Source organism: Leucopleurus acutus (genome assembly GCF_964270905.1).
Source record: "Leucopleurus acutus genome assembly, chromosome: 14".
Taxonomy (NCBI): domain Eukaryota; kingdom Metazoa; phylum Chordata; class Mammalia; order Artiodactyla; family Delphinidae; genus Leucopleurus; species Leucopleurus acutus.
Genome location: NC_139156.1, coordinates 73,730,852 through 73,743,333, shown reverse-complemented (window position 1 = coordinate 73,743,333; position 12,482 = coordinate 73,730,852). Strand labels below are relative to the sequence as shown.

Here is a 12,482-nt window from a genome sequence, read left to right as displayed (position 1 = left end):
GCCTCTAGGAGAAATCCTAGCTTTATCTCTGACCTCCATTCATTAGCTGCTTTATTAAGGTTACAACATCCAGAATTATGAGTTAAAACAAGTATTTAAAATATTTAAGGTGTGATTTGATGTTTATAGAGCATGATTCAAAATTAGTAGTTTGTTGTTTAAGCTTTGGTTTTGTGAAGGTGGAAACAGGGGCCATGATAAGAGTAAAAAAAAAAACTCGATGGAACTCACTTTAGGATTTTTTTTCTTTTTTTTTGAGATGTAAGATAGTCATTTTTTTCCGAGAGGTTTTGTGGCTTCTCTAATTTCAGCCACAAGCTTCCTGACCTCACCTTTTCCAGTTTCTCTATCTACAATACTTGTCTTGATGACCATTTAGGACATCTTTTTAAGCATAACATGGTAGAGACAGAGCCTCGGACTTGCTGCGTACCGAGATTTCTGACTTTTGAACTCCCCGGCCCCCACCCGTATCCTGCTTCTACCAGGGGACATGCGTGTCAGCCCCCTGTTGCAGTAACTCGGCTTCAGTCCTGGGATTCCTGGAGCAGTCTCCACCCACACCCCCAGGGGAGAACCGCTTCCGCTGCCTCCTCCTGAGCACGCGCCGTACTGCTACTCTGCTCTTCTGCTAGTGCTACTCCCGTAATTGGCTGAGGTGAAAACCAATGACCAGTGTGCAATGTCTGAGCTGTGGGAACTGACTTGGAGTCACCAGAGGGGCTGGTTTAAAAAGCTTCATTGATAACTTCCTATGGGGAGTCTGACTGCCTGTGGGTAGTTACTCCGCTGGTTCTCAGAGTTTACCTGTAGCAGGTGATAGCGGAGCACAGGTCCTGGCTGACTTTGTGTCGTGTCTTCAAGTCTCTACTGTGCATGCCCGTGTGCGGAGCCGTGGGCAGCTGGAGAAAACACACGACAAGGTCCCTGGCTCGGCGGTGTGAGGGGGCTTCGAAGCGCCTCTGCTGCACTGAATCCCCCTCAGCCCTCCAGGGTACCTGCTCTCCTTCCTTCTAGAACTCTCTACACACACACTCCTCTTCTGCTTTGGTCACTTTCTCCCCTCTTTCCCCAACTAGCCAACTTTTCCTTCTCCTTTAGGTCACAGTGTTAATAGGCATTTCCTTGAGATAACTTTTCTTGACAGTACACTCCTGGGTTAGGATCCCTTCAGTACACTCTTGTTGCCGTTCCCCATTCTGCAGTTTGGCACCCAGTACCTAATGGTGGGTTAACTAGTATTCTCCTTGCTAGACCACGAGCTCCTGGAGGGCAGCCCCGTCTTGTTTGCTCTTGTATCCCTAGTGTCTAGGACAGTGCCTGGCCAGAGGTCATCAATGTGGAATGAACACAACAGCGGTATTACCGAGTAATCGATATGTGCCACGCTCTGTGCTTTGGGTTTTCCACATATTTTCTTAGCGAAGCACGACAACTCTGTGAGTCATTAATTGTACAGAGGAGAAAAGTGAGGCTGCTGAAAGTAATTTGCCCAACATGATAGCTAGAAAGCGGCAGAACTGGTCCTTGATTCTCGAGCCACCTGCCTTTCATGACTAGATTCAACACAGTGATGAGCGTGTAAAGGGATGCCGGAGAAGGCATCCATTCAGAGCTCCGTGTGGGGACTGCAGCCTGGTGAATGACCTGTGAGGTTGGCCTTGGCTGGCCACAGTCAATGGAATTGCCCTTTTTTTTTTTTTTCCTAGTCATATGGGAAAGGCCAGCTCCAGGTGCCAAATTCCAATAACTAATAATTTTTTTTCTCTAAAAAATTTGACATTTATTGCAGGTCATTGGACTTTGGAGATCATGTGGTATAGAAGATAGAACTCTGGTTTTAGAATTAAGGATACTAAGCTTAGGATATTGTCTCTTCCTCTCAAAGACAGTGTGGATGTGGGTAGGTTGAATGTAATTTTGGGGGGCCCCATCACTTCACTACACAATAGAGACATTGGACTGGTGTGAGGTCTAGAGGGAGTGTGTGTAAAGAAGGCATTTCAATTTGATGGCTGTTACCTGCTAATAGGATATTTTCTGTGGCAAATGATTTTCTGTTATGGAGCATCTGTTGGTGTTTATTTATGGCTGCGTTGGGTCCTCATTGCTGTGCGCGGGCTTTCTCTAGTTGTGGTGAGCACGGGCTACTCTTCCTTGCCATGCAAAGGCTTCTTATCGCAGTGGCTTCTCTTGTTGCGGAGCATGGGCTCTAGGCACGCGGGCTTCAGTAGTTGTGGCACGCGAGCTCAGTAGTTGTGGCACGTGGGCTTCAGTAGTTGTGGCACGTGGGCTCAGTAGTTGTGGCTCGCGAACTCTAGAGCACAGGCTCAGTAGTTGTGGCACACAGGCTTTGTTACTTCGCGGCATGTGGGATCTTCCCAGACCACGGATCGAACCTGTGTCCCCTGCATTGGCAGGTGGATTCTTAACTACTGTGCCACCAGGGAAGTCCCTCTATTGCTGTTTAATAAAAAGAGATGATCATATTCAGGGTGGTTTCTGGGAAGCTCTCCAGATGATTAAGATTTCAGGAAGTTATGTCTTCCAACTGTGTTTGACAAGGAAGCTTCTTTATTAAGTCTTATAGGTATGGAACCTGATGTAATTTACTGGATTAAATGGCCAAATTATTTCATTCACAAAAAGTATATAGATTATTTTTTCTGCCTCCCCACCAATAGCATTATAAATAGTAAGATCTTAATTTCCCATTTTATCTCTTAAGGTGCCTTAGTCACCTTAGAGGAAAACGCGCAGTCTGATTTTAGTCACTATGAGGATATGTGTACAGTAGCTGGAGCTAACAGGTGATAAAATGTGACCAATGACAAAGCCCTCCTAAATGGGCCTTCCTGCCCTTGTTTAGTGACTGATGAACTCATTCATAAATTTACTTTAACTTGGCTTTCAGGACTCGAGTGACTTTGCAGGTTATATTTTGGGGAGCCCTTTACTAACCTTCCCCCAACCCCGACCTTTCATGATAGGAGCCAGAGTCACCTCTGTGAGCTGGCCCTGTGCCAGCACCCACCCCATTGTCAGGTAGTTGCCTTTTTTGTCTGTCTGTGTCCCTGACTTGACTGTAAGCTCGCGAACACCAGGAATTGTTTCTTATTCATTGCTGTGGGTCCTGGCACTTGGGGCACCTAGGGAGGCTTTTGACAAATATTTGTAGGTTCTTAAAACCAGTCAGTCTGCACAAATCCTAAAGCATGTTTTCAAATGTGTATATACTCATTCTTTAAAGATGGAGGCCCTATATTCAGTACAGTATGGTGGTTAAAAGGACGGTTTTTGCCAGCAGTCTGGGGTTTTTATCCCCACTCTGCTGCTTCCCAGCAGCGGAGGAATAAAGGAATCCACTTCCTAAGGGTGTTATGTAGATTCACTTGCCCAAACAGATCTGCGCTTGCTGTGTGCAGGGCAGAGCGCTTTTATTTTGCAGAGACAAACTATAAACAAGTAAACACAGAAAACAGGAGAATTTCAGACTGTGGTAAGGGTTAGGAGGGAAACGAACACAGTGAGCTGCTTGGGACGGTGCCCGAGCGGGAGGGGGAGCCGGGGAAGGGGGCAGCTGGGGCCCTGAAGGGGGTCCGCTGGGCGCCTTCCTGGGGAGGCTGTATGGCCTCAGTCGAGGAAGTTGAGGGGGGTGATAATAATTTATTTTATTTTAAAATACGGATTTATGTGTCAGCCCCAGTCTCCCAATTTATCCCTCCTCTCCCCTTTCCCCCTGGTACCCGTAAGTTTGTTTTCTACATCTGCGACTCTATTTCTGTTTCGTAAATAAGTTCATTTGTACCTTTTTTTAAGATTCCGCATAGAAGCGACTTCATGTGGTATTTGTCTTTCTCTATAGATAACTCATAAGGACCTGCTGTATAGCATGGGGAGCTCTATTCAGTATTTTGTAATGAGCTACATGGGAAAAGAATCCAGAAATGAGTGGATATATTTATATTTATACCTGATTCACTTTGCTGTGCAGTAGAAATTAACGTTGTTAATCAACTATACTCCAATAAAAACTAAAGATATGGATTTACAGTTAACTAAGCAGTTTCATGGAGAAGACGATGAAACACGTGAGCAAGGACAGCACAGATGGGAGGAGAAGGGGCAGGGGCCAGACCGGAGAGTTGGGGCAAAGAACCTCCAGGGCCAGGCCAGTCCCTCGACTTTGTAAAGACCTCACTTTTGTTTTTCAGTTTTTAGTAGAGATATGGGTGTAGGGAGCTATTTCTGTTAAGAAAAACAGCAGTGCAGGCACCATGATAAATGGCCAGTGAGTAATACAGACACAGTGATGAGAATGGTAAGTGGCTCCTGATCTCATTGTGGGAGACCCAGTGGGGGTTGGAGGGCAGCCCAGGGTCTCTTGACCCTGACTAAAGGGGGCATCTGGTCCTCAGTGCCAGCCAAGTGTTGCCATGTGGGAATGTGGGCTCCAGGTGCTAAATCTGCCACGTTTTCCAGAGAAACAGAAATGTCTCTGTGAAATTCCCAGATTTAAAAATGTTGGCTTACATTAAAAAAAAAACTTATGGCGGATTGCATAAGAATGCAGCTGTGGGCTGACAGGCCGAAACATCTGCTGCAAGCCCTTTGCTGCTCTGATAAAGGGAATTAAGTGAAGTATGATGCATGTTAACATGTTAACCATTTAGCCTTGTGCTCAGAACGTAACCAACACGGAGGTACTTTTTATTAATTGCGCTGTTCATGCGTTTCATTGCCTTCACCATTACTTTGTTTAGTTACCTCTAAATCCATAAGTGGTAGTTGCTGTCATTTGCCTACTGATTTGTTCAGTTCTTTGCTTTTATTCAGTTGTTGGGTGAATTTTATATTCATGGTATGAAAGTAGACATTAAACTAGGCTAATTTAAGTGATAACAGTGGAGAAGAATGAAGGGTTAGCCTTTCTCGGTTACTCATTTTTCTCACATTTACTGTCGACTTCCTTTGCTCTGCAGACGCCTGAATCACTTGTTCTTGGGCTTCAGCACGTTTGGGTCTCAAGTCCTTCTGGCCAGCATTAGGTGCGTGTAACTGCGAAAGAACTGTGGCAAAAATGCCATTTTAGAGAGGCGAAAGATGATGGGAAATGCAGCCTTATGACGTGATGTCCCGTTTAGAGGCTTTTCATCAGTTTTAATGAAACACAAATGTGTCCAAAGCAAGCTAATTTTTTTTTTCCCCCCAGAAAAAAAAAAAAGCTTCATTTAGGAAGGCCTAACCCACATCGTTCTGTATTACAAGGATCATGTTTGGTGTGTTGCAATCTGTTGGTGATTGCTTTATTCAGCACAAGCATCTTGGATGGTTTGGCAACAAGTTGGGTTAATTACTTGTTCATGTACTTTTTGGTCTCGTCTCTACGTTAGAATTCTAGAGCATCACAGAGAGGAACGCTGGGAGTAACAAAATATATGTGACTATTTCTAATAGATTAAAGGCTTATAAAAATGCATCTCTTTCCTTCCCCCAAGGTTTTTTTTTTTTTGCATTGTTTTAAAAGGAGATCATTTTGTTGCATCAACATGAGCCTAAGGACTTGAAAATAATTTTTTCCGGGAAAAAAATCTGTAAGTACAAGTTCTTAATTGAATCAATAATTTTCTCTTAATTTTTTGCTACAGATCATGGAGGAAACAAATACGCAGATTGCTTGGCCATCAAAACTGAAGATTGGCGCCAAATCCAAGAAAGGTAAATCCTGAGAGATGCAGAAATTTTTGGTAACGGAGACTGCGGAATTCCTGCGGGTTTCCTGGGGAGAAAAATCAACCTTTATCCCTATCATATTTGTCCCCAAGTATTTGTTAAATAGCAATATTTGGGGAGGATTATCATAATGAAAAATAATGTACAACCTTTTATCCAACAACAGAATAATATTTTTAAATATTCTGTTGTAATAGAAATGTTATTATAGATGATATTGTGGCAACTTAACGATGTCAAGGATGACTATTCATTCGGTGCCCATGAGTCATGGTCACTGTCTCCACATATAATAATGTGTTTTCAACACATAAACTCCCACTGCGTACACTTTAGGCTTCTTGTTTATGTACCAGATTTAACAGTTGATTGTTTTCCCCTCCAATATGCTAGGAACTTGGATTTCCTTTTTTGACTGCTTCTTCTCCTCCCCGTCTGTTACGCAGTGAAGAACACACTTGATTACTCTTTTAGGCTGAGCATTTCCCTTGCCTGGCCTTTCCTCTGCTTTAACCTAGAGGACACTCACTAATGTGTGGATGGTCAGAAAGGGAAATATAGGAACCTTATTTCTTCAAAAATTACATAGTATTTTCTACTGATCTGCCAGTATATACTTTTATGGATAGCTTTTCTTTTTCAAGGATAACCTCAGTGTCAAGAAACTTTGTTGTGTATACGTCATTAAAAATGCATGTAGTCACTAGGAGATAATGGAAAACTATCACCAAGCAATTAAAAACGCGATGATTGTGTGAGCTGAGCGTTATCTCTTGTGGTCTAGCTTTTTTGTTGTTGCTCTTGAGTTTTGTGTTTGCTGCCCCTTCTCCCTATGACTTTTATTGCTAAATGATACTAAACACCACAAAATTGGTCAATTTTCTTGTTTCTTTTCATCCAGATTGTCTTCTTTTAATCTCATTTTATTAGAGCTACTCATCACATGGAATGTAAATTATTCTGAAGTTCTTGTTATGAGTGTGGTTAACTGGACGACAGTGGACTGGAATTCCTACTGAAACACTGATCTTGTTACTTTCTTATTTGTGACTGTAGTGGCGAGGGAAAGGGAAGCTTATGTGCTAAACGGTGAATTTCCAAGTGGAATTCCACAACTTTGTAGAAACCTTGCATTTGCTAAGTGCTATAGGATATATTCTCAATTACTCTTCAGTGTGCTGAGATGTTTTATACTCATTATGCAGAAGGAGAAACTGCTGTTAGTGGGCTCTCTACCTATTTGGTTGTTTGCTGCCGTACAAAACTCCCTGGCTGGCCACTTGGGTAAATTGGAACTTGAACATGAACTGGAGCCTTTCCCTGTTGTCAGGTATTTTTACTTAAAGAATGACATGAGCTTCATTAGTAGCTTAATAAAAATGTAATTTGATCGGTCTCTAAAGAAAACCCCCTAGGAAACATGAATATTAAAACAATCCCAGATAATTTTGGATGGCTTACTCTCTTGCATTATCCACGCTACGGTTTTCCCCCCACTATCAGGAGAAACTGAGAATTGATTCATTTTTTTAGTTTAAAATGTGGTTACAACTTTAGAGATGTTAGATAATACGGAGATGGATAGATTAAGATAGTGTTTTAGTTTCCAGTCACTGACACATTAAACCTATTCAGAATCGCCAACTATAGTCCACATTATGATTATATACTTTGCTTTGAAAATAAGAATATCTCAGCACTACATTTGAGGGCATTTAGCATAATTTCCACATGGTTAAAAGTTAACCTTTGGAATTGTGCCTAAGAATTGATCCCTCCAGGCCTAGGTCTACAGACATCATTTTATTTTTTATTATTTATGAAGTGCTATAAATGTACACAGTACTGTATGATGAGCAGAATGTGCCAGAAGAGAGAGGTGGAGCTCAAGGAAGAAAGAAAAAAATGAAAAGGTTTCCTCAGAGGAAATTGCTGTTGAGAATTGACTGGAGTTGCCCTTGATACTTGAAGACACAGCTGCTGAATAATCAGATCTTGACTAACGTCCCTGATATGTGTATTCCTGTATTATTTTCTAAATGGTCTAATTCAGAGATGAAGTTTGTTTGACTACAATTCGTATTGAGTAAAAGTAAAATGAAAATGGCAGGGGGAATTTTAGAAGGTAATTATTTGCTCTTTCATCTGATCCTTTCTTATCTCTCAATGTTGTAGAGGAAAGAGTTAGTGGTCTTTCTTTTAAGACTTCTTCATTCCAAACTATTATTATTCAAGAGACCAAAGAATATAAAAGTATCTAGGGACTCATGCCATGTTTTGGATGATTATTGAATTCTAAATCCCATGGTGATGTGAAGGTTTAGAATACACAGATGATCCCTAGTGTGCCAGAGAGGCAATGCAGCCATCTGTTTGTGTTGTATTTCACCTCCTAGATTTATGATGCTTATTGGCCGAATATTTGAGCCTAGACAAACATTTTTCATGGCTACTGTTACCATAGTCTGTCCCCTTCTTTACCTTACTGGAATTAGTCCTGTGTTTTTCAAATAAACTTCTAGTAGTCCTGTCCAAACTGTAATTTTTAAGTCATCAATCCTTTATCAGAGCAGCTGTATGGCTCCTTTGGTTGATGTGCTGGTAAGATCCTGTCTGACAGAAAGGCAAAAAGCCAACAGCCCGAATTTGACATCATTTAGAAACTTAAGATTCTTCTCTAGAGATTCTGGCTCAGTAAGTCTGGGGTGGGACTGGGAATCCATATATTTAACAAGTTCACTTGGTGGCTGTTAAGGTTGAGTTTGGGAAACAAAATCTCACCATCCGACATGGAAATATCATGATTTAGTCACTAAGGAGACCATGCGTTCAGAAAGCAATGGCTGGATGATGACTGCGATCGAAAAAGAGGCAGAACTGTTTGGAGGTAAACTACTCCTGGAGTGTTCCTCTGCTGTCTTCCCCTATCTGCCCCTGCGATCAGGTTATATTCTGGTGCCCAGTTAAAATAGACGTTTCGGGCTTCCCTGGTGGCGCAGTGGTTGAGAGTCCGCCTGCCGATGCAGGGGACAGGGGTTCGTGTCCCGGTCCGGGAAGATCCCACATGCCGCGGAGCGGCTGGGCCCATGAGCCATGGCCGCTGAGCCTGCGCGTCTGGAGCCTGTGCTCCGCAACGGGAGAGGCCACAGCAGTGAGAGGCCCGCGTACCGCAAAATAAATAAATAAATAAAATAAAATAAACGTTTCATCTTTGGGGGGGGGGGGGAAAAAACAGCCAGAATCCTTCAGCAGTCAGTCACTTCTCTTGGATAATGTCCATCTTGGTTTCTAAAGAACTGCACCTGTATGGATTCACTAATCTTAAGTTTCTGTCATCTTTGCAATGAGTTAATGTGAATGAGTTTAGAACGATGATAACCTCATTGTTCAGCGCCTGTGTGAAATGTAATTTTGGGTAAAAGACCGTCTGGTGTTTGTCCCCTCCCTCTACCCCTCTTCCATGCCACCCTTCTCCCCCTTCCTTCTCCCCTCTCACCTTCCCTTTCCCTTTCTTCCATTCCCCTTTAACCATAGAGAATACACTGGAAAAAATGTACTAGGAACATTGTCAGTGAGTAAGCAGGGCATTTTGGGGAAGTGCACATTTTATGGTATAAACTCAGGGACTATAGAATTTTTAAAAAAATTCCCTAGTATTTGAAATTATTGGGAGATCGAATCCTTATTAGAGTCAAAAAGAACTAAGAATTTAAGATTCAGTATAATGGCACTTAAATAGGGACGTCTAGGATTGTCTTAATGGGGGTCATGATGAAGAAAAATAAAGCAATACTTAGTATTTCTTCTGTATAACATAAATTTATTTTGAGTGGAAGAAAATAAAACTTTCCAACTGTTGGAGTCAGAATACTAGAACATTCTGCTTTCCATAGAAAGACCTGAGGTTTGTGCCTGTGAGAGCAGTATTCACGAATTAAGGTGGGGACTTCCCTGGTGGCCCAGTGGTTAAAACTCTGTGCTTCCAATGCAGGGGGCCTGGGTTCGATCCCTGATCAGGGAACTAGGTCCCGCATGCTGCAACTAAGACCCGGCGCAGCTAAATAAATAAGTAAATACTAAAAAAAAAAAAAAAAAAAGAAAAAAAAAAAAAGAAGGTGCTGGGAGTTCCCTGGTAGTCTAGTGGTTAGGATTCCAGGCTTTCACTGCTGCGGCCCAGGTTCAGTCCCTGTTTGGGAAACTGAGATCAACAAGCTGCATGGTGTGGCCAAAAATAAGAAAAAAGTTAAGGTGTATAATACTGTAAGAGCTTACTAACAGAATAACTTCAGGCACTCATTAGAATTTTGAAAGTTTTTCTGAATCACAGCCTATTTTAAAGTAAATGCAGCTTTACTGAAGTACAAATAATATTTTGAACAAGTTGGAGTGTTTCGTCAAATGCAAGTCCTGCCAAAGCTGCCTTAACAAGTAGATAAAAGTGATTTGGTAATGAGAATTTATCGCACTGGTATTATTGTGCTGATGCTCCGTGATGTTAGATGGAGTTTATTCTCTCAAATAAGGTAAACATTTTTCTTACAGTCTTCTTCTTGCTCTTAATTTGTTCATCAGTCTCTTTCTTCTTAGACTGGCAAAGGTAAATGTGGCTAAAAATTGTTTAAAGTTTTATGCCAAATTCCAAATAACTAAGGTCAGCGTTAATGAAGCTTTATTGTCTTTTGTTCTGGGAAGAGTTGTCCTGCAGAGTTTAGCGATAGAAACTGTTGTCTGCAAGTGTTTCTTCTACAACACTTTCGATGCCTCAAGACAGAGGGAATGAAAGGTGTTGACTGGGTTGCTTTGATGTGTCCTGTTTTGGAGGCCATTTGGCACCAAGTTTGGCCATTCTCTTCCTCCTAGGATAAACAAGAGGATCATCAAAATTCCATGAAGTTTTATTATTTTTGGTTGTCTTCCATCAGAACAAGCAATATCTAATACAAAATCTTAGCATGAGAAAAATTGTAGACTTTTCACTTTATTTTTTCCAGAGGAAAATGTTTTGCTGAGTGTACTTAAACTTTTGTCGTGTGTTCACACTGGACTAGATAAGGATTTTAACGTGGTATTTATTGCTCAAAGGGCAGAGGGCAGAAAGGAGGCCTGGCATAGCACATGGACCACAGTATTTCCAGTGGTGGGTTGTGACCTATTAGTGTATCAGAAATTAATTTAGGGGTCACAACCAGCATGTAAAAAAACCACTTCTAGATTAGAAAACATCAGAGTGTAAGAGTATTGTTTCATGAAACCTTTAGTCATGTATGTCACTGTTTGTATATACAAACAAATACACACATATATTACTAGGTCATGATGTAAAATGGGTGATAAAGAAAGGTCAAAGAACACTGTTCTAGGCAGTTAGTTTCTCAAAGGGTAAAGAGTACATGCATTTTGTTCATCACTGTGTTTCTAGCACTGTAACCAGTTTATGGTTGGCGATGGGTCCCTCAACTCAACTCAGTCGTGGGTATAGTGGAACTATGAGTAGAGGTGGGAATGCATATCACTAAGGTGTATTGTGTAGGGAAAAGATTTAGAATCACAACCTTCACAGAGGAGTGGCCTTCACTATTGAGAAAATTATTGACTAATAATTTTGGAAAGAAACTTAAGGAAAATGATCTGATGGTTGTCACTCACGGGACCCTTGAATGAGTAAAACTCTGGTACTATTCTTAGTGGGTGTGTAAATGAGACTCAAGACGCAGCCTCCTGGTTGTCTTCCAGACCGGAACTGTTTTGATTGTGGTTATTTTAAGTAGGATTTAGTTATGTAATTGATACATCAATAGTAGTATTGACTACTACCATTTGTTGAGACCTGCTGGGGCCAAGCACTCTGCTAAATATTTTACATATATAATCTTATTTACTGATCGGAGCAACCCGTGGTGATAGTCTCATTTTACAGGTGAAAAATCTAAGGCACATGAAGGTCAAATAACTTGCTCAGGGTTTTACAGTTAGTAAGTAGCAGACTACAGACTTGAACTCTTATCTGTTGTCAGAACCCCACATCCAAATTACTGTACTCTAATGCCTTTTCTCAACCACAACCTGGTGGAGAAAATACCTTTCTTGATGCCTTTTTTTAATTCCAGGGTGTTCTCTCATGTAGCATCCCTTTGTCAACTGTTTCCGAGAATAGCTGATTATAGTCAGTAATAACAATCAGTTTCATAATGCCGCAGTCCTTGGGAATTCCAGAGGCTTGAAGATGGGCTAAGTTTAGCATGTCTCTACAGGTATAGATGACACTTCAGTTTTCAGGGCAGTTAGATCTGACAGTTATAAAAAATATGAGGGGAATTCCCTGGTGGTCCAGTGGTTAAGACTCAGTGCTTCCACTGCTGCGGCCTGGGTTCGGTCCCTGGTTGGGGAACTAAGATCCCCAAAACCACGAGGTGCAGCCAACAACCCCCCCCGCCCCCCCCTCCGTGAAACTGCTCCTAGCTGTGTTCATGTAGAAAAATGCCTGCTTCTGAATTTTAACTTGATATTTCATGCCTTCATGTGCTATTTCCTTAGGAAGAGACTTTCTGATTTGTCATTAAGCTAAACAACTTTGAAGATGGATTTGAAAGGAAAATAAGCTCAGATATGTTATAAATTGCTTGGGGGGTTTTTGCTTGCCTTTTTGCCTTCCATCTTTGATAGTAATTTCTACGACCTGTCCAGGAACCTTTGTATTTCTCCTGGGTAGAAAGATTTTGTACTTAACATTTTTGCATATTATTGATGTG

The 12,482-nt window shown here is 41.6% G+C and overlaps 1 protein-coding gene across 1 annotated transcript in view; it reads left to right on the top strand.

Annotated features, from left to right (window-relative positions):
* Window positions 1-12,482, top strand: part of BICC1 (BicC family RNA binding protein 1) — a 302,450-nt gene that overhangs the window by 172,102 nt on the left and 117,866 nt on the right. Inside the window, exon 3 of the mRNA XM_082854713.1 lies at window positions 5,649-5,718. Coding sequence (XP_082710839.1) covers window positions 5,649-5,718 — 70 coding nt within the window. The remainder of the gene's footprint in view (window positions 1-5,648; window positions 5,719-12,482) is intronic.